At 27.6% G+C, this 24,081-nt stretch overlaps 1 protein-coding gene across 2 annotated transcripts in view; it reads left to right on the top strand.

Moving 5' to 3' along the window:
- The window catches only part of LOC135927872 (fibrillin-2-like), a 58,851-nt gene that overhangs the window by 6,481 nt on the left and 28,289 nt on the right, over window positions 1-24,081 (top strand). Inside the window, exons 7-16 of one of the 2 annotated variants that reach the window (XM_065464102.1) lie at window positions 106-249; window positions 853-1,041; window positions 1,430-1,561; window positions 2,229-2,357; window positions 3,407-3,493; window positions 3,960-4,079; window positions 4,133-4,264; window positions 4,319-4,445; window positions 5,215-5,465; window positions 6,710-6,864. In XM_065464102.1, the coding sequence (XP_065320174.1) occupies window positions 106-249; window positions 853-1,041; window positions 1,430-1,561; window positions 2,229-2,357; window positions 3,407-3,493; window positions 3,960-4,079; window positions 4,133-4,264; window positions 4,319-4,445; window positions 5,215-5,465; window positions 6,710-6,855 (1,457 nt within the window). In that variant the 3' untranslated portion in view covers window positions 6,856-6,864. Of the gene's footprint in view, window positions 1-105; window positions 250-852; window positions 1,042-1,429; window positions 1,562-2,228; window positions 2,358-3,406; window positions 3,494-3,959; window positions 4,080-4,132; window positions 4,265-4,318; window positions 4,446-5,214; window positions 5,466-6,709; window positions 6,939-24,081 lie in introns of those variants that run through there. The other variant, XM_065464101.1, reaches the window with a different exon arrangement.

Below are 24,081 nucleotides of genomic sequence, written 5' to 3'. Positions count from 1 at the left end.
TCTCACTACGAAAAAAAAAAATATTTGGCATTTTTTTGTAAATAAAGTTAAAAATTAAAAAGGACCGTCGTGGTAATTATGTTAATTTTCGAATATGATGTTTAGATGTAAACGAATGTGAATTTCCTGATCTGAACACTTGCGAAATGGGTATGCGATGCGAAAATTTGCCGGGGTCTTACAAGTGTAGAAGAATACTCGGGTGCGGTACAGGATACATAATCGATAATGTCACTCAAAAATGTTATGGTAATTTCTTACTAGTTTTTTACTTTACATTTCTTTTCTTTTACATATTATTATTTTAAAATAGTAGAATAAATATGAGTATTCAAACGTAAACATTGGTCAGTATTTGGACAGCTGTTCTCGAGAAAAAGACCGACCTCTCAAACTGTTCGGTCCAGTCTCGATCTAAGACCTATAGAACCGGACCTTGATCTCATACATTAGACGAAGGCATTAATGGTAGCTAATCCATTATTAATTTATAATGATAAAAATACTGGATAAATAAATAACAACCTTAATTATTTAATATCACTTCTAGACTTGGAAGCAAAAATTATATAAAGAAAATTAAAGAAAGCCATCTTTTCCCATTATTATATTTATAATATAGTTATAATATTGTTGTTGTATAACGGCTAGATTTTAATCAAAAAAAAATACATAGGGTCCGAAGATTTTGACACACAGGTGACAGAAAGGTTTGGACATCTATTAGCGTAATTTTGAGTTTTAGTATCGAAAATATTGAGTTAGCCGTATTTAAAAATCGGCTCAAATTCGAGCCCTTTAATTAAAACTATTGAGTTATTCATGTCTATATTGAACATAATTTGCCATTAGACGTGAATGAATGCGAAACAGGAACTCACGATTGCCAAGAATCGTTCGAGTGCGTAAATACGAAAGGTTCTTTCAGGTGCGTACGTAAAATCTGTCCCAAAAATCAAACTTTAGACGCCGTAAATGGACGATGCGATCTTAAAGTATGTCCACCGGGCTTCTACTTAGATATTTTTGGCGATTGCGTCGGTAAATAATAATATCTATAATTTAGTTTTTTTCTTCTTCTTTTATCAAACGACAAATCTTATCGCAAAAACGGTAAACTATAATAGAATAAATTTTGATTGACTTAAGATCAAATGAGAGCTTCGAACACGAATTAGGGAACAGAAATTTTTAGAGTAGTATGATTTTGACATTTTGCAAAAAAAATGGACCAAACAGAGACCGATTTATGGACAACTCATGAAATTTGGGGTGTGTTCGAACAGGGGTAGATCGGGAAATTCGCGCTAAATTTAAACATTTTAAACACGAATTCTAGTTCCAAGCCTGGATCGAAAATCAAAAATACGGAAACAAAAATTGAAATATTTTTTCTTATTAAAATTTTTTTTTTTTAAAAAAAAATTAGATATTGATGAATGCAAACAACTTGATATATGCCACGAGGGGCAGGTTTGCATGAATGAACAGGGCTCGTATAAATGTAAAAATACTAAATGCCACTTGGGTTATCAAATGGATGAGGATAGGAATTGCATTGGTTAGTTTATCTTCATATTAGCTGAAATATGAATCATTTCTCATTTTTATTGTATAAGCGTAGCTGGGGGGGGCAAGGGTAAATCCTCCCTCTGCAATACATCCCCCTTCTCCAATCTCCCCCAAATATTTACACAATATATCGGTATTTGGAGAAAAAAAAATAAGTAAAAGTTAATAAATTTTTTTTTAAAAAAATAACGACTTATAATTGATATTTTTTACCAAGATTGTTATATGACATAGCCCAAAGGTCTACAATAAGTCGACCAAAGACATCCAGTAAAATTTATGGCTAATACCCTCCCCCCCTCCTCCTAGCCAAATCTTGGCCATTCCTCTGTCGTGTTGGTACGAATAATAGAACCGATAAAATTGAATAAAAACAATAGAAGATTAAGATTTGGAAAATAAAGTTTTTAACAAAAAAAAAATGGAAAAGTTCCACAAGGAACAATGTTGAAAAATTTACTTACAAATAATTTCATATATTTAGAAGTAATTTTCTAATATTTACTAATAATTCTGTTTTATTTACGAATAATGCTACCGAATAACGAAAATGCTATTATTCGTATTAGATTCGAACTTTACGAAATGGGATAATTTAATCACAAAATAAAAATATATTAATTTAAATATAATTTGGCATCTAAAAAAAACAAAAGATATTGATGAATGCCAGATAGGAATCCATAATTGTCATGGAGGACAAATTTGTTCAAATCTCAAGGGTGGCTTTAATTGCGATTGCCCTCCTAATCATTATTTTGATCGCGATTACAATCAGTGCAAAAGTAATTTGTCTATGTTTTTTTAAAAATACTCATTATATTATTAATAATCTAACATAGCCTATTCAGATCACGGGGGAAATCAAATAATCACATGGAGAAGGGAAGGCGGATAATTTTATTACGGAGAGGGGAATTCATTTAACGGATCTTTAAAGGATGATCGAAATTCATAAATTCCGGTATTTCCACCGGGTAGTTAAGGTAAATCCGAAAGGTTCATACCGCTCCGGAGTATTTGGTTTTCTATAATGGATCTGAATTCAGCCGACCACATTTAAAAAATCTTTTTAATTGTCTAGTGGTCTGAACTGGCTTGATTGATTTTCACTACCACCGGGCATAGATAAAAAAAAATTAATTTAAGAGGCAGCGTCTTAGATTGACTTAATTTTGTTCTTCAATTCTGAATTCTATTCAGAAAAGCATTTTTTTTGAAAAAAATATAAATGATAGATTATGACATAATGTGTTGATATATTTAAAATGAGCATAAAGGTTTACTTATTACAATTTTTTATATCTAAAATTCACTATTTTAGGAACAGCCATCATATTCATAAAGCTTATTTTTTTTGACTAGTGTAAATAAATAAATGTCAACATTTTTTTTAAAAAACAATTTAATATATAAAACGAAACACATATAAATAACACATAAACTACACGTTTACTAGAGGTCTGCAATGCGGGTTTTTAGCCAAAAAGCCTGACCACTAGTTGTAAAAATTATTTTAATGGCTGGTTAGGTTCTTTATTTATATATTTTTTGTGTATATTTTAATTGAGCATATATAATATGCTATATTATGAAATGAAACTATATTTTTTATTAAATTGAAGTCTGTTCTGTTCATTTCGCCTAGTATTTATTTTTTTAACCCGCCCGCAACCACCCAATGTTGAAAATATTTCAGAAAACCCGTCCAATGCAGACCTCTAGTTTATATTTTTGTTCTTTGGTTATATACCACTTTATGCATATTTTAAGACAAAATTTTAAAAACTTATTTTTAGTTCTTATAATTATTGTAACTCCTATTTTTTTTTAGTAAATAGAGTTATTGGCTGTGATCCTTACAAAAATAACTGTGGTTGCGCTTCTGGATTTCAGTTATCTCGCTATTCCGAATGCATAGGTAATTTTTCATTTCATTTTAACCCGATCGTCGCTTGATTATGGGAGTGCGCCTAATCTGTTTTTTTTTGTTTGATAAACGGAGAAAATCGACTTTTAAATTTCAAAAAATTAAAACTCATCGATCAAACTCAGGTCAGACTCACTTCAATAATCTAGCGAAACCTCTACAACAAATTTTGGTTGGGAAGCTTATTCGTCTAAACTGCTAGAATTTTAAAAACGGCTGACCAAATATTTTCGCTAAAAAACTGGAGATTTTGCTCACAGATGGTAGAGAAAGGTTTAGATATCTTATTAACGAAATCTCGCGGTTTGTGCTATATAATTTTGGCTAAAATCTTAATTTACGAATAAAGCTAGCCTGTTTAACAACATAAATTAATATTCACTCTCATGGAATTTTTTTTATTAGTCTCCAAAAGGATGGCACAAAATTCAAACAATTTTAATTATTACCAATTCAGATATAGATGAATGCCTAAATACCACTCTATGTGAGCATAGCTGTAGTAACACACGGGGCTCTTACATTTGCCAATGCAAAGATGGGTATAGGTTGAATGAAAATAAGCATAACTGCGACGGTAAAATTTATTTGCCACTCTCGATTATCATTATATTAATATTATATTCAAAGATGTAAATGAATGTCACGAATTTTTCGGGGCAAATTCCCTTTGCCAAGGAATGTGTATAAATGAAATTGGGTCCTTTAAATGTGGATGTCCTGATGGATACCATCTTTTGTATGATGGGAGATCTTGTAAAGGTATAATTTTACTATAATATTAGCACTTCCTTATTAGATAAATATATGATTTAGATATAGATGAATGCATGTCACCCAATTTGTGCAAGGATGAACAAATATGTATAAACACCAGGGGAAGCTATGTTTGTAAAGGTGTAATATGTCCCCCGAATTATATTCTAAAACCGTCATACAATAAGTTAATAATCACAAAACAAAACAAATAAACAGATTATATTATATGTATAATTAATTTATGTTTAAAACATGCACCAGAAGGCTTTCGGGCTCTTCCCAAATGATTTTTGCCCCCCCCCCCCCTCATCCTTACGATAATATATTTTATACAAATACAAGCTTAAAAATAAACGATTAAATAAATTAGCTATTTTATAACAATTTTTATTTTTACAAAATTTACTAACGAACCCATGATCAGAGCTTTATAAATGCTCATTTTTAAAAGGGGATTGTTCCCATCTTTTTCACTCGTTTCAAATTCTCAAAAGTTTATCTTAAAATTTTTATACTTGTTAACAAGTTAAATCATCAATCACCAACTTATAATATTTAAACATGATATTCATACTCCCTAAATTTATGATAGCTTAAATATTTGTCCTTGAAACTAAATATCGGAATGTACTATTATTTATATCAGAGACCTGCAGAGGTACCCAACCCGGCCCAAATTTTAAAAATAGTTTTAGGCCCGGCCCGGGTATTGTATCTTCAGGCCCAGCCTATATTTTATATTTTCAGGCAAGGCCTGGATTTTTTACAAAATTTAAAATATTTAGTTTTGAAATATATGGCCCGGTAAAGAGAAATTTATAGGCCCGTCCTGGATATATTAAAAAGAATTAAAATACTGCCCGACCCGTGTCCCTTGGCCGGGCTGTGCCGAGCCTGCAGGTATCTGATTTATATATTTTTTTTAAAAAAAAATCAACGATTAATTTTTTAAGAAATATCCAGGAAAATGGTTACATGTGCGATAAAAATTGCGATCCCTATGATATCACTTGCCTGCTAAACAATGTGCTAACTTACAGATATCAATTCATAACTATGCCCTCAACCACTAAATTGTATGAACCCATCTCTATAGCCAGCATATTTCCTATAAGTAACAGCGATAAAATGAAGATACATTGTTCTATAAATTCTGGTAACTACGGAGGCTTTTTCGATATCTTAACCACTCCCAATAATTCGTGTAAGGGATTAAATTATCTATATTTATTTTCAAGAAATATATTGAATAAAGACTCGTTTAAAAACGTTTAAAACTGCAAAAACGCAAAACATTGTAAGTAAAAAAAAATCGTATACCAATTGAGTTCGCTAATTCGGAGCTTTCTATATAAAGATGCTAATCCCACTACCCTACCCCAAATTAACTATTAAAAGAAATGTATCTACTTATAGGACACCTTATATTAATTTTTATCACCGGCCCATGTTTTCAAAAACGAATCCAGTTCTTTATCAGGTTCTTTCTTTCTTTCTTTCTTTCTTTCTTTCTTTCTTTCTTTCTTTCTTTCTTTCTTTCTTTCTTTCTTTCTTTCTTTCTTTCTTTCTTTCTTTCTTTCTTTCTTTCTTTCTTTCTTTCTTTCTTTCTTTCTTTCTTTCTTTCTTTCTTTCTTTCTTTCTTTCTTTCTTTCTTTCTTTCTTTCTTTCTTTCTTTCTTTCTTTCTTTCTTTCTTTCTTTCTTTCCTTCTTTTTAGGGCTAAAGTATGTGATTTTTTAAACATACCTTTTATAACCTAAAACAAATTATTTTTGATCATTTTAAAAGTAATTTTGGCTCTATATACTTTGTAAAATTTTCGAAGGGAACTGGAAAATATGAGAATCGATTGCATGTTGGAATGATCCATCATTCGACTTTTCAATTTGGTTAGAGTTTATATTTAACTTTTAAAAATTCACCTTTTTATAAGCTCCGACCCTACCCGGATTTTTTTTAAATCATTACGATTTTACCCCCTTTGATACTGAGTGGTGGGTCTCTAAAATATAGGGTTAAAACGTGTTTTCTTTTTCATGTTTTGAAAGTTATTTTATTTTTTTCTTTTCAAATTCACCCATTTTTTTCTTTTTCGATGAAAAAAATATAACGAAAATGATGATAATTTTTTGAAATAAAATATAAATTAAATCAACTCAATAATTTAGCCAGAAATACATTAGGCAAGCCTGAAGATTTTGGTCATAGATGGCACACAAAGGTTTGGAAATCTATTGTGCAATATTTTTCTGGCTAAAATATCAAGTCAGCCGTTTTTTAAAAATCGATTCAAATCTAGTCGTTTAACAACACTAAATTAAAAACTTGTTTTTTTAAAGTTTTTTATTTTATTTTATTCAAATTCAATCGTTTTTTATAATAGTTAGAGCTTTGTGAAAATGATAATAATTATTGAACAATATTTATAAATAATAAACAATAATTTCCAGGTCAATTCAGACTTGTACAACCTATATTCGGTCCTTACGACGAAATAATTCACATCAAGATGGATGTCGCGAGTCAGTACTACGTACCCAGACGCGTTTCCCACATGTTCATGTTAAATATATTCGTTTCGAAATACAAATTTTAAGGAAAACTGAAGAAGAATGAAGAGAAAAAAAAAATCAAAATACGTTTATAAAACTAAAAATTTCGCGAATAATTTACTAAATAAATGTGATTTTTAAAAAATTGTTTAAAAATTGTTAAATTTTATTATCTTCTATATTGTACATAAATTATCAATGAATAAATTCAAAAAAATTTTTTTTTAAAACTGTTTATCTAAACCGAAAAAGCGGGAGGAAAAGATTATTTGAAATAGGCAGTGTAGGAGTGCTTCCTTTTCCGGGAATATTTTTGATGCCCTAAATACCTAAAAGCGTACTTATTTAGGAGCAAAGATATTACGGCTAACTTAATATTTTAGCCAGAAAAATATTGCTAATGCTCCGAGATTTCGCTAATAGATGTGCAAACCTTTGTGGTCCAAAATCTTCAGGCTGGCGTAATATTTTTCTGGATAAAATATTGAGTTAGCCGTTAATCGACTCAAATCGAACCTTTTACCAACACTATATTGCTCTAATTGATGGTTATAATATATTAAATTACATTATTAATACATTTTCATGTAGTTTAAATGCATTCGTAGATATGATGTATCGTCCTAATAACGAGCCATGTATCGTTTTTTAGTGCATTTTACAAAATATGAAATGAGTGGAATATTGTTCGGGGAGAACAATTATGCTTCAAAAGGATAGGATCTTTAAAATTTTATATTAAATCATATATAAATTAATAATAGATTTTATCTAATGTCCTTTCATCAGATAGTGTCATCAGTTACTAGCCTAAGTCAGGATATTGAGGACAAACTAGGGATATAGCTACATATAGTTATCTATATGAAAAGGCAGGTAGGTAAGTGGATGCCAACTATGTTCAACGCTTGTCTCAGATCTTTATTAATTGTTATAAAAGAAGCAGGTCTAACGGGAAATTCCGGTGCTTGAAAGAAAATGGCAAGCCACAGTTGGAATTTAACTTTCTCTTAGAATGAAATCTAATGCCGAGATAGGAAGAGAGAGAAAATAAAAGGAGAAAGGAAATGGGAAAGAAAGGGGATGAGGAAAAGAGAAAAGTTAAAAGGGAATGAGAAGGAAAAGATAAAGAAAGAGAAAAAGGGTAAAGGTATAAAGAGAAAGAAAAAAAAATTAAGGATAAATAAAAGCACAATAAGTGAAAGTGATGAAAGGATATCGACCACTAATTAAAATCAAATTTTCTATGCTAGGATAAACATAATCCTTTTGCAAACATTATATTTTGGACAAAAATTTTTTGTAGTATTTTATTTATCAAAATATCGAGAATCATATTATTTATTGATAATATTTTAATTAGATAATGTAATTGCAATAAAAACAAAGTGCTATATTGAAAGAATGTCTATAGGAAGAGGACAAAAATTATTTTAAAATAATTTATCTTAGTTTTACTATTAAAAACATAATAATTTGTAATTTATTTTTTATAAAAAAACACCATATTTGTTCTTAGCAATTTAATCGTAATTTGTCCCAATCAAATATTTATACACTATAACGTCAATATGTTTTTTCCGGCAATGTGTTATTTTTTTCTAATTTAAATCATTTTCTAAGCGCTTTTTTTTTAAATTTTAAAAACTGAAAATGTATTCCACCATGTTTGGAATACCTACTCTATAAATTTCCGATAATTTTGCCATAAACCTTAGAATTTAATAAAATTTATATTACATTTCCCATACATTTTTTTATATAAATCAAAAATGATTCTAAGGTTAACAGCAAAATTGTCTATAATTCATAAGATAGGTATTCCAAACATGATGGAATGTATTTCATGGTAGTTAAAAAAACGCGCTTCAAAATATGATTTAAACTTGAAAATATAGCACTTTTTCGGAAAAAAACACATTGACGCTAACATACATAATTAATGACAAGATGGAAAATCTTGTCTTGAGAATGGAATTGCTAGTAGTGGGAAAACTCTTGCCCTAAGAATGGACTCGCTAGTAGTCTGTCTTGTTGTCGGTTGTATGATAATAATATTTAAGAATGTGAATAAAGCCTTTTATTAAATAAAAAAATTTTATTATAAATTAACTGATGAAATTTATAAATATAAGATCTATTTTTATATCCAAAGTAAATCAATTATGTAAATATATATCATATAAAAATTACGTTTTCTATAAAAATTAATATAAAGTAATAGTTTAATTTTATATATCACACGATAGCCTTAAACCTTCATTATCTTAAATAAAATAAATAAAAATATTAACAAAATAAAATTGTTACAAATTATTTTCATTTTTTTTTTCATAAAATAGTTATACGCCAACTTGCGGATTAAATTTTATAGAATTATATTTTTATTTTAATCATTTTCTAAATATTGAAAGGATTTAAACCATCTCTTGAATTATTATTGTATATGAAGTTTAATGATAATTGATTTAACATTATGTTAAGGATGGAGAAACTCCATGAAGTTACCATAAAGTCTACGAAGACAGGCAAAATATAAATAATTATAATGATTAAAATGATTTGATTTAATACAAATTAAAAACGTTTCTTATATACAAAATAAGGTTGCTGCTTCTTTCGGGGGTCTTATTATTATTTATTTATATAATTTTTTTTTACGTGATATTTTGTATTAAATATATGATTGGTTCTTTTTATGATTGGTTAACTTTTTATTTTATTTTTAAATGAAATGTAGGGGAGACCGGGGTAAAACGATAGGCATTTTGCATATTTACCATAAAAATTTTAAACAAGAGTCAAACACAACAAATTATAGATCAATGTGTAGCCCCATCTCTCTTCTACAAGATAAAAAAAAGTGTAGCCCTCTACCTATAATATTTTAGGAGCTGTACAGGGGTGAAAATGGATAAGCACTAGGGTAAAGTGGTTAAAATAATATTTGACACATAGTTTATTTAACAAATATTACAAATTTAAGATTTATTTATGATTTTTATTTAAAAACTAATCGATACAATAAGGACATGTAAAATAATTATCATAATTAGCACATTTAGAATGTGCCCATTCAAGGCACATTGTACATTTTAGCCATTCATCGCCCTCGCGACTATTTTTATAGTTTTTATTACAAATAACACATAAACAATTATTTTTTGATATCTTTTTTTTCTCTGAATTAATAATTTTTTTTTATAAGGTGTAGATGTTAATATTTCTGAATTCATTTTTTTAGATATTTTATCCGATTATTGAATAATTTTGGAATAGGTATTATAGATGAAGGATTGAATACTTTATTATAATTTTTTGAGCATGATGGTAACATATCATGATAAGGTTCATCAATATCATCTGGAACATTTTCGTTCAATAATATAGATAAATCACTATCATTATTTTGAGTCACTGTAAGATTTTGAGTCACTGTAATATTTTCATCATTATTTTAAAATTCAATATTTGAGTTACCATTTGAATTATTACAGCAGATATAATCTTGTTCTGTAAATATATTTGGGTTTAAAGGAAATATGTCACATGCTAAGAATCCATTTAATATATTATTTGATGTCACTGCCCTTGGTATTTCATTTTTTAACACTCCTGGAATATCATAAATCTGAAATTGTTGCCCCACATGATTTTTAGATTGAGCATTATTAAAATTATGAAATACAATATAATTTCAATTGAGCATTTTTATTAAAGTTACCAAATTAATAATATTTAGATTGAACATTATTAAAATTATGAAATAAAATATAATTTCAATTGAGCATTTTTATTAAAGTTACCAAATTAATATTGATATTTAGATTGAGCATTATTAAAATTATGAAATACAATATATTTTCAATTGAGCATTTTTATTAAAGTTACCAAATTAATATTGATATTTAAATTGAGTTATTAAAATTATGAAATACAATATAATACAAACAATATAATTTAATTACTTGTTTAAGCGTTAATCCCATAAATGACCTACTTGCTTCTAATATGTAGTCACACAATCTAGATTCTTCTTCATTTGTAAATATTTGTTTATGATGATCTGAACTTTTAATACCAATTTTACATCTCCTTCTCAACGTTGTATAAGGTATGTTAAATTTTTTAGCAGACAAATTTAATGAAGTATTATTTGTTATTTTATATTTTATGGCTTCATTGCAGACAAATTTAATGAAGTATTATTTGTTATTTTATATTTTATGGCTTTATTTATTATATTTACATCTCTGTATATGGTTTTTCTTTTATAATTTCTCATTATTTGATTGATACAATAAAAATTATAATAAATGAATTAATGAAAAATTAATGTGAATAATTTTATATTTTAACCGTTTTACCCATAACAGCTTTACCCCTAGGTGACATATATTATAAATATCGTTATTGCGTGACTTCTAATATAGCTAAAGATGTCAGATAAATTTTATTTTATAGCTAATACATTAAGGAACATGTGTGCCAAATTTTGAATCCTGAGGATATGTAAATTTTACTAAAAGCAAAATATACTAGAGAATGATTTTTATATTTTTTGTGTAAAAAACAGTTTTTTGACAAAATATATAAAACCAGGTAAGTTTTTTAAAAGATGAACATAGGTAAGAAATTATATATAAAAATACATCTTCACACCAAATTTAAGGTCTTTATACTCAATGGTTAAAAAGTTATTCGCGTTAACATTGTTACCCCGTCAATCGCTTTACCCCGGTCTCCCCTATCCTTTTTTTGTATTTTAGATACTTTAAAATAAATAAATTAATTTTTCTAAAATAATGTATACAGTGTTTATATATGGGAGGGGAGAGGGATAGGAGCATTGTGCCTGCAAATTTTTTAGAGGGGGTAGATAAATTCTTGAGGGTTATGTATTAAGTTTTCAGATGAAACCAGGGTTGTGTAATTAACAGGTCAACTAAGGTTGAATTCAAATAAATGTTTTTTAAGACAATATTAACTTTATTTTGTATATAATAGTAAAATTTATCTATAATATTAATTTTATAATATTTTTTTAAATTCATTGACATTCAATAAATAATATTTCGTCTTGTTCTGATTCATATTCAATATTATCATTTTTTTAAATAAATTTTAAGCAATTTTCCTGTTGTTGAGATCTTCAATCGATTTCTGTTTTAATGGGGATAGTTAGTAGTTCCACTTCCGTTAATAGGCATGGTGAGCAAAGCCCATTCCATTAACTTGAGACCGGAATCTGATTGTTTCTTATGGAAGTTATTGCTTTTTACATTTGGTATTTATCTTGTATAATTTCTTCTTAGATTAATTACTTCTCCGGTCAATTGATCGACTTGCCAACCCTGGTTGAAAAGCGGTTATTTTTCATTAAATCGAAAAATAGTACTAAAATTTATACAACCATTAATAAAAATCAAATTTTGAGGGGTTATCGATTAAGTTTTTAGATGAAAAAGCAGTTTTATTCATTACATCGAAATATAGTATTAAATAATGCAGTTTTATTTATTAAATTAAATTTATTACTACTTCTTCTTCAGTCGTCGATTCATAAATCGATTGAAGATCTCGACAACAGGAAAATTGTTTAAAAAATATTAAAGAAAATGAAAATATTGAATATATATATAAGAACAAGACTGCCATGGAGAGCAGAATATTAGTTATTGAATGACATTGAATTTTAAAATTAATATTATAGATTCATTTTACTATTATATAAAAAAATAAAATTCATATTTTCTTAAAAATCATTTATTTGAATTTGACCATATTGGCCGGTCAAATATCGGTCAATTGACTGAATCGTATTTGACCGGTCCACACAACACTGGTTTCATCTAAAAATTTAATTGATAACCCCCAATAAATTTTCCAAAAAGATATATTTATTTAAAAATATTATAAAAAATTAAACCAATCAGAAAAAGAACCAATCCAATATTAATATTAAAAATATTACATAAAAAGTATAACATAAAAATAAAATAAGAATAATAAGCTCCCGGAAAAATGCAGCAACCCAAAAATATTTTTGTTCAAACTGTTTTTGAGCGTAAAATGAAATATATATATATATAAAAACTTTAGTTTTAAATGTCTTCCAAAATACAATATAAAAACTTATAATTGTTTTATATAAAATAAAATTTTCAACAGTATTAAACTGTTATATTCAAAAAAAGAAAAAACAGTTTAATGCCCTTTTATAAGTAGAATGAAAACTTATAATAAATATTTATATGTGCACATACTGAAAGGAAAGAAAGGCTAAAATGTTTTCTTGATTTCACTGTATGCGTACCCCCTTCAAAAACTTGCAAACTAACCTCTTAAAAAATTTTATCCGCCCTCGGCGGCGATATTTCCACATTATTAATTACATACTTTTAATTATAATGGTACCCTTTTCATAAATTTAAAAAAATAATAACTTAAATTATCAACACTATACTACCAAAATATTGTGAACTTAATAATTAGTTTATAGACCTAAATTCAATTAAAAACTCCCATATTTACGCGCCAATAATGTCTTACCCCTAGTCGCGCCCCTCCCACTTAGTAAAATTGGATGCAAACGGTTCCTACCCACACCGTTCATAAAGACACTAATCTCATATACAAAAGTTGGAATAGTATCTTACGAATACAACGTTACTTTTTCTCCAACCCTTCCAATTTATGTGAAAATGAATAACTATCATTTAATCGGTCCTAAAACATTGCTGATATCCTTGCTCATTTTCCTACCATAAGTAAAGTTTATAGGGTAAAAATTCGACCCACATTGTGATGATAAGTGGCTCTGTGAGTGTTGTACTACATGATAAGTATATACCATTTCCGCAATTGTATTTGCATCTGTATTATTTCTTAGCATATTTTTGTATTGCAATAGATGTAGATACACTCCTCTGCACTGATTATAATAATAATGTGATTGAACAATAATAAATAAAATATCATTGAAAAAAGTACAATATTACCTTATTATGTTTTTAAATATGTTACATGATACTAGCCCTATAATATTATAACACAAACAAACATCGAAATGATAAAATAAGAATGAATGATGTTAAAAAATTTACAAATTAGACATGTTTTTTGAATAAATATTTAAAATTTAAAAAATATAAAAATTATCAATTACTGTTTAAAATTTTTATTTATATGTTAAAAACATTAAAATGCTAAAAAAAATTGTGCGGGAGAAATTTAAAAATTGCGGTAGATTTTTGCGGTAAATTTCCAATTGCGGTAGTTTTACGGGAGTGAGATGTCTGCGTGTAAGCTAAAAAATTTCGTGAGTCTTCCGCTGATGGGAGATATCCTGGTAACCCTGGTCTCAGGTCAAAAAAATATTCTAGATTTTATCATATATAAAGTTTTTGATAAAAATTTAGTATCCCAAATTTAACTTTAATTAAATATCAATGTCTTAAGTTCTGTCGAGGTGGGTATTAGTTTTAAAGTTGGAATTCTTTCTTATTTAAAAAGATTCATATATATTTCTAAGAAAACTGGAAATTATTATGCTAGATGCTTGACTTTTTCTCTAAATAATGTCGGCAGCCAACTATTTGCTAGATGACATATTTTAACATATCTGACATTTATTTACACATAATTAACACTATAAAATATTTTATGAACACACATCTGCAATTTGTGAAAGAATCTAGTTCATAGTAAAGGAGACCATTCCATTGCTAGTACTCAAAAGGTAATATTGCATATTTTTTTTAAATCATACTGGCCTGTGTGGGACCTATATTTTTTAAATGACGGGTTTAAATTTTTAACTATAATCAAATTTGAGAAATATATAAAATATTTTTAAATATTTTGAATTTTCGGGACATAAAATTTGTTTAGATCGGCGCTCCGGACAAATCTTTAAAAAAGAATTCCGTGCTGGTGAAAGAATTTAAAGGTGGATTTCTATATTTATTTTTTTATATATAATATTTTATCTATTATATTTTTATGCATTATTTTAAAAAGCCATTATGTTATATTTTTTTAGCTCATTTTTTATGTATTATTTTTAAGGGTGATATTTTTTTTATAAATTAGATACCTCAACCTAAAGGTTTGGAAATTATATTCCTCTTTAATAGCTATGATATAAATATTTCGAAAACTCGACATTTCTTCAAAAACTTGACTCGAATTATAATGGTAAATTTCACATATATCCTCGATATCATTACAATGGCCACTACATCAAATCAACATTAAATTTTTCATTAAACTGTATTATCAAATCAATACAGCATAGAATATAAAGGTTGTATAACTATAATAAAATATAATATTTAACAATGAAGTATTTTTATTTTTTGTCATGTTTAAAGCCTAGAACTTTCAAAATCATAAAGTTGATTTCTCCCCTTCAAATACTTAATCTGCAATCTATAAAATTATTCACTTTGAAATTTCATCACGTAGAATTTATTTACGATAATTAAAAATATTTTTATTCATAACTTTCAAAATACAAATTTTCATCACAAATTTAAATAACTCAGAAAAAATACTTTTTACATCACAATTTCAATAATGGCCTTTTTTTACAATTTTGCTTTAAAAAAAAATATATATGAACCATCACGTGTTATTTAAATTTTATTATAATCCAATCAACCTTATCTATATCGGTTGATTGGCATTACACAATATTAATATATATTATTTTTTTTTCTTTAGCTTTCACCTTTTCTGGTGGTAAGCTCCTTCAACATCTCTCTCCACTTTATGCTATTCATACAATCTCTTTTATCTAATTTATACTTCTTTATATTGGCTCTAACTTTCTGGCCCCATTGAAGTTTTGGCCTTCCTCTTTTGCGTTTGCCCATCACTTCCAAACTCTCAAATATATTTCCTATGTAGTTCATAGGCCTTCTCATTGTATGCCCATACCACCTAAGTCTGTTTACCATTAACTTAGTCTTAATGGGCACTACCTTTAAACTACTTAGTATTCTTGTACTGCGCACTTTATCCTTTCTTGTTACCCCAGCAATCATCCTCAGCATTCTCATCTCCATAGTTTGTAGATTTCTCTCGTCTGATTCTTTGGTTGGCCATGTTTCCGAACTATATAGAATAGTTGGTTGTACTATGGAATTGTAAATTTTTCCCTTTAATTTGTGTGGGATTCTTTTGTCAAATAGCACTCCAGATAAAGATCCCACTTTAACCACCCTTGATCTCTTTTTCTATTGTGCCGTTTGTTTGTATAGTGGAGCCCAAATATTTGCAGCTTTCAATTGCCGATATCTGCCATTCATTTATATCAATACTCCCTGTTTCATCTCCTCCTATCACCATATACTCCATCTTTTCTCTACTAACTTTTAGTCCGTTCTTTTCTAGGATATTTATCCAACTCACTAATCTTTCTTTCATTTCATCCTTGGATTCGGCAAGTATCACAATATCATCTGCAAATATCATATTCCACGGGACTGTTTGAGGTATAGACTGTGCTAATACATCTATTACTGTAATGAAGAGAAGTGGGCTGAGATCCGACCCTTAATGAACTCCTTCGGCTATTGTGAAGCCTGTTGAAGTACCTGTTGTGCTACGGACCAATGTTGTATGGCCCATACACATATCCTGTATTATTCTTATATATTTTTCGGGAACCTTTTTGTGGCGTAGCGCCCACCAGATTAGTTTTCTTGAAATTCTATCAAAGATCTTTTCTAGATCTAGAAAGACCATGTGTAGCTTTTTGTTCTTTTCCCTGTATTTTTCACTCATTTGCTTAATTGCGCGGATAGCATCAGTTGTTGATCTTCCATAATAAAGCCAAACTGAGTCTCTCCTATTTCGATTATGTCTCTTAATCTTTTTTCTATTATTTTTTCGTATAGTTTTAGACAGTGTGACATTAGTTTTATGCCCTTGTAATTTTGACAATTCTGTGGATCCCCTTTATTTTTGAAGATAGGAACTAGATAGCTCTGCTTCCATTTTTGGGTAACCTCTTCATTTCCAAGTATTTTATTGTACAGATTTGTGAGGAAATGTATTCCATCATCTACTAGTGCTAGGCTTTCTATTGGAATATCATCTGGACCCCTAGCTTTGTTGTTTTTCATATTCTTAAGGCATGTGATTATTTCTTGTTCTGTTATTGGTTGTACAAGGAAATATACGTATATAAAAATAAGACACCTTTGAAAAAAAACTTACAAAAATTCAATGTCATTATCTGTTAAGATTAAAAAATTGATATAAGACAATTTAAATCATAATTCTCAAATCAATCAGGAAATAATTGGCAGATGAATTTTATTTATTGCAAACTCTGTTAAATTTGTACAAGGCCAAGCTTATCCTTTAATTTGTCCAATCATAAGTATAAATAAATTTACAATCGCTATAAATATATAAAATAAAAATTTTAAATTTAAACAAATTAGATAATGGCACCGAGTGGTATTCTTGATTCCGCATCTTTAAAAATTATTGTAATACATGTGAAAAACTTTTTAATTTCTTTATAGATTGTCATACAAAAATTGAATTTAATAGACGACAGTAGCATAATATCAAAGCTATGTTTGGGAAATCATATTAAAGCCTGTACTCTATTGATCCTTTCGATCGTGTTTCTATTATAGTTATACCTAACTGGAAATTCGAGAGTTTTAAGACTAGATAAGATACAAGATACTAACAAGTAAGGAAATTAATTTTCTATTGCCAAATTATGGAGTTATAATAGTGCATTCATCATCAGAGATTATATGAATTAAGCTCTGAGATGTATAGCTATTCAATTCGCCAAATTTTATTTATTCTAACCTGAACCCATCCAAAATTTATATTTATTTATTTTTAGGCCCGAACTTTTCCTGTTCCAAATTTAATAAAAAAAAGTGTAATTAAACGCTTATTTAAACAATTAAATAATATAAAAATTTAATTCCTTTATGCTAATCCTAGAGAAAACATTTATTTTATTTCTTAGAATCTTTAATATTTATTAGTCAAAAAAATGCCTTAGCTCTAATTCAAAAAATTGTTTTTAGTCCAGAGCACACTTTCGGCTTATTTCAGGTTGATTATTTCATTATATGCGATGATCTATAGTTGTGATTATGTATTATTAAAAAAAATTTAGTTTTTAATATCTTAAAATCAATAAAGGGTGTAAAAATTTGGGGAATTAATTGTAGATTAGTAAATATACTCTATGCACTAGATTGGTCATATAATGGTAAAATTTGAAATATCGCTTTATTTGACATTATCTAAATCATACATTTTTGTCTTCAAATAACAATTTAAAATATTATGTAAAAATTAAAACCAGAAAGTCATTAGTTATGCTAAGTTATGCAAAAACGAATATATTTTTAAATTAAGCGATACGATAAACAAAAATGCAATTTGTCATGCGATAAAATATAAACAAAATTTAAATCACACCGTAAGGCATAAAACTAATATATATATATAACATCATAGGCGTAACCAGGAGGGGGGTAAGATAAATTTTCCTCCCCTCATCAGAAATTTATAACTACTTGTGTATATCAATCCTCCTTAGTCCTCTCCCCACCCCCTGTCTCCCAAAAATATGTGCATATATATTAAACAATAATTTGAAAGAAAGAATGTAAGAGTTAATATTATTTTAAACTAAAACTATTGATTATAATTCATACTTTTTTGAAAAAAAAGCATTTATACATAAAAAAAAAGAGAAATCAAAAATGTTTTTTAAGAAATGAAATATAAGCCACAGATAAGTCTTAAGACAAAAGTGAAATGTATTATAATTACTATTAATAGATCCATAAAATTACTAAATACTAATATAAAATATCAAATATATTTTTTTATAAAGTGAGTACTTTAATTGATTTTTCTTAATAAAAAAAAATATAATTATAAAATTATTTATAAAATTAAATATAAATTAAATTTAAAAAAAATTAATGCACAATACAAAAAGTATATTATGTGTCGAAGATTTAGTATATCTAATTATATCTATTATTATCGTTATGGCAATCAAATAATTTTTACCAATAATGAATTATATATTTTACAGGAGACTATAAAATATTGATAAGGACATCAGAAATCTTTTAAAGAATGTAAATGAAAAAAAATAATTCTATATTTCAGTAGCGTCAATATCTAATAAGTTTTATCCATTGTGGAGAAATAATATGATGATTAATTTTAACAACATTTATTTAATTAAATATAAACAGATGGCGTTAAAGAATTGAATACAAATTGTTGCTTATATTTATTATCAAACATTGATTAGTAAAGTTTGTTAAAATATTAACTTAATATATTCTGCAACTGTCAAATATGTCTGTAAAAGTGACATTTTTCCTAATATATTATAACTAATTCTATATAATAGAGGAATATCAACTATATGTCTGCTTACTTTTTATAAAAAAATTTCTTATATTGGTTTGGAATAAATTATTACGCCATTTTTATTAATGTAAATATATGTGTTGTAATGGGTGTCAGAAAAATCTACAAAATGTAATGGAGTTACCCTTATATTCATGGGAAAGTATTAAAGAGAAATAGAAGCTCGCAGGACCTACAGACTCTCTATATTGATTGGTAGGAGTAGATTTTAATTAGATCGGCGAGTAATAATAACTAGATTAGAAATATGGTTTGACCTTTGGGGTGCCTGAAAGTATTGTAACTGTGATCTTCAATTTATTTATAGAGAATTTTAGCGATATGAGAACAGCAATATTTGCCACATTCGTTCAACACCATACCACCCGAAGACAAATGAGAAAGCAGAACAAAACCTTAGGACCTTGAAAGAAAGATTTTATGCAACTCGAGAATCAATCAATGATCTACAAGAAGCAATGACTCCGTCGGGAGCAGAGTATGGGGGAACATAGTTCGATTGGTACATTGCTAGAGAAGATTATGTTCAGTCATCAGATAAGAATTAGTCTAGATTGGGAAAGACCAAAGGTGGAAAATGAGATAAATAGCTCAAAAAGTCTGGAACATTACACTCATTCCAGTGTTGGGGAATTTGACATTGGTCAACATGTATGGATTTGGAACCAAACCACTAAGATATAGAGAGAAGGAATAATCAAGATCGGAATTACTTATTTATCTAACCTTATTTTTAGATAAATATTGTATACAAAAAATATCATCTATATATTAAATATAGTACTATTTATTTCGCAATTTATATTTTTCTACATATTAATTTAAGTTGAAAAAAAATTAATTAAGTTAATATATATTTAATATTTGAATTGGAAATATATGTTTATTTTATTTTATTTATACTCATTAACTAAAATTTCATGTTTCAAAAAATGAACGTGATAACGGTTTATAGGTTTTTCATACCCATATTCAGAAAGAATGGGAAATTTCTATATTTCACTTGCATCAACAGTTCTAGGGATGCTAGGAAATATTTTAACATGCTTGAGTTTCAATGGTTCTAGAAAGAAAAGCGTTGAGGAAAAACAAGAAAACACTTCTACTAAGAATTATTATAATAAAAATGCTGAAAAAATATAAGTAACGCCGACGCTAATAGTGGGGCCAATGCTATTCATAGCCGTTTTGAGTTTTTTTTATTTTGTCTCTGCAAAAATGCCAATATTAACAATAATAATTAATACTTTTACTTCTAAAAATCACGATAATAGTAAAATTTTTAAGTTTAACTCTGAGGAATCTAAAGCAAACTTGACCTAAATAACTATAGTATTTCAATTTTTTTTATGAGAAATACTCAGTGTATAACATCTGGAATTTAAGATAAATTTATGTGCACCAACGATATAAATTGTTAATTTTTAACATCTTGAACTTGGCTAACCATTGCCTCACATTCTACTTTTTTGTTTTACTCAACGATAACTTCATGGAAATTGCTAAAAATATCTTTACTCAATAAATAAGAAAAATGAATAATTGTTTAGATATTATGATTAGTGAGAGAAGTATATATTTTGAAATCGATTCGACTTTATAAAGAAAGAAGGGTTTTTGAATTACATTTTAATACAATATTTAAACACATTGGATTTAAAATATTATTTAATAGAGTAAAAGACAACAAACTTTGGATCAAATATTGTTTTAAAATATTCCCTTATTATTTCACAATATATTACGCCACATATTACTTGTAAGCTATAATAAAACTCGATTTTTTGAAATACTTTTTTTCATCTATAGCTATAATTACGTATAAAACATTAGCCCAGTTTGACCATTTGCCGACTCATAACCGACCGAATCCAATTGAACACTCATTTCTGGCGCTAGAATATAATTTATGGCAAAATATAATTAAAAGTGAATAAATATACAATTAAATGAGGGTCAGAATTTATTTCTTTATTTGATATCATTTTCCCATTAAAAACAAAATAGAAATTAGGAAAGATAAATTTAATATAATTTGGTATTTGTGTGCGATTTGAATATAAAATATCAATAAATAAATAATATTGGGTTCTACAAATTAAAATGAGAAAAAGGGAGATACATAAAAGTTGATGATATGATGGATTATTTAGTGGTTAGGGCTAAGAAATGTATCAGATACAAAAAATCTATTAATACTAAAAATTATAAATTGCATTGTTGTATATATATATGAAAAAGAATACCCGTCGAGGTCCTTATTATTTTTCAATTTTAATTTTTTTTTATACTGATAGTCCTTTCTGTTCTTTTATCTTGAAAAGATTTTTTAGAATTTTTTATGTTTCAAAAAAATCAGTTCTCCGCAAATTGAGTTAGCCATTTCTAAAAATCGGCTCAAACTGAGCCGTTTAACAACACTAGTTGGGCTAGATCCGCAGTAAAAATAGGTAGGTCCAGCTCAACCCTGCCGATATTTATTTTTTAAAAAAATTCCTCCCGGTCCAAGCCATAAAAAGTTTCAAAATTTTTCTTAGCTCGGCCCAAGCTCATATAAAAAAAATTTAATTTATTGTATTTGATGAAAATAAACAATATTTAAGTGTATTTAGGCTATCATTTTGTTACAATACGGAAATTTATTCTTAATAGAAGAAGAAAAAAAATGCAATCTAGTTAGCAACTATTTTAAATTAAATTAAAAAAAAAATTAGGCATAAACCCAGCTCAGGCCTATTGAAAATTAATTTTCAAAAACCCAATTCTAGCGCGGACAAGCTAGACAATATAATAATTGCTCATAAACCGCCTTCCCTGACCAGAAGGTCTCTAATATAGATGTGATATCAACGCAATACATCTTTTAGCTCACTTCGAAGTTTAAATTTTAACATCAGAATCCCAATTTAAGACCATATATTATTATTAATTGAGATACTTTTTTAAAATTTTAAAAATGCAGAATATCAATAAAACGGCCAGTGTAAATTAATCATCCTTATAAACAAAATTAGCTTGTAAAACAGAAAATAAATATATTTAGAAAACTACCTGTTTTAGAAAAACCCCGTGAGTGCTTATCGGTAAGCAACACAGCTGTGACAAATGTTCAGTTATAATATTTGGTCAAGTTAGATTCCAAATCCAACTAATAGTTATTACACTTCACAAAATGTAAGACAAAGATAGGTTAAAAAAATAAGGGGGTTATAAATAAGCAGAATTTGGAACCTAGATTAAATGGATTCAGTTATCCGGTTCTCAAAATTTAAGCTGTTCTGGATCCTCAAATTTGAAAATTTCCTACTGAATTTGATGTTGTTTTGATGCAGGGTCTTCCCGGTTCCTAAAAGGCAAAATAAAAAAATCTATAAAATGATTCACACAACTAGTGTTGTTAAACAGCTGTCGATTTTTATAAACGGCTAACTCAATATTTCATCAAGAAAAATATTACGCAAGCCTGAAGATTTTGCTCATAGAGGGAACACAACAAAGGCGTATCCAGATACCAACAAAATCTCGAGGCTTAGGCAATATTTTTCTAGCTAAAATATAGGCTGCACAACACTACACACCACATTGAAACAATATATGTGTAAATTACTTGCACTTTTGTTGAACTTGTTCCAGAACCGGTTCATAAAATTTTTAAAGGGAGTTCCATGTTTCTGTTTCTTGTTTTTAAATTTTTCTTCCGAAGGATCTAGTTCCGGCGCGATTTCAAACTCTGGTCATAAAATTCTAACAAAAAAATTATTTTTTGAAAATTGGATTTCGATTTGACCTTTATTTAAAAAAAATTTGTTAATCATGTGGAATTATTTTTCTAAAAAGAATATTTCATACTTGCATGCCCAGCGTCTACATGACAGGATTTTCACTGGATGCAAACCTCCTTCAAAAACCTAAGCCTACCCCCCTAAAAAATCGCCACCTTCGGAAGAGGTGTCATCATTAATTTTACCTTTTTATTTATTGATACTCTTTTCAAAGAATTTACAAATGATAACTTAAATTAATCTGTATCTACTACCAACTATCTATATTTTGTGATTAAAAATAATTTATTTTTTAGATATTAAATTCAATTAAATCCTCCATTATTTACAATGAATTAGTTATTATGGCATTATGAGCTTGCTAAAATATCTAAACCTTTTAAATTACATTTAAAAGGATAGTTTATTTGGAAAACAATGTGTATGATTGTTTGCAATATATAGATTTGGTCGATGAATTGTATTATAATAATACTATAATAAAAGTATAATTTTTACAGCAATAAATTTAGTCCTATTTTATCTCAAAATTTAATAGATAACCCCCCAAAAAATTTATCCTACCCCCAATAAAGCAGCTTACCTCCTACCCCCTCAAAAAAATAGGATGCAAACTGTTCCTACCCCTCTTGCTCATGTAGACGCTGTGCAAGCCTAATTTTGTTTACATTCTCGTGATTATGAAAAAGATTTAACTAAGATTCTGGGGATTGGACCTAAAATTTGTAACCAAATAAATGTATGATTTGTTTTCGATATACCTTTTCCCCAAAATTAGCGTTGTGTAAATATTGCAATTCTTCCTAATTAGTCAAACTCTAGGGTATTAAGTTAACCTCTTCGCGCCTCCCGTCCAATATAAATTCTTTTATCTATAGGTTAGCAATAAATAACTCTTATTAAACTAAAAGATTTGATCCAATTTTTTTTTTTTTGGATAGCTAAAAATTTTTTTTTTTATAGTAATGTTTTTGATCAAATTTTTCCCAAAATTTTAAACCTTTTTCTATAAAATCTTTTATAAATAAATCTTTTGCAATTTTT

The sequence above is a fragment of the Gordionus sp. m RMFG-2023 genome, chromosome 4, assembly GCF_954871325.1.
Source record: "Gordionus sp. m RMFG-2023 chromosome 4, tfGorSpeb1-WG-v2, whole genome shotgun sequence".
Taxonomy (NCBI): Eukaryota; Metazoa; Nematomorpha; class Gordioida; order Chordodea; family Parachordodidae; genus Gordionus; species Gordionus sp. m RMFG-2023.
Note: the sequence above shows the minus strand (reverse complement) of the source record. Positions and strands in the feature narration are given on the sequence as shown.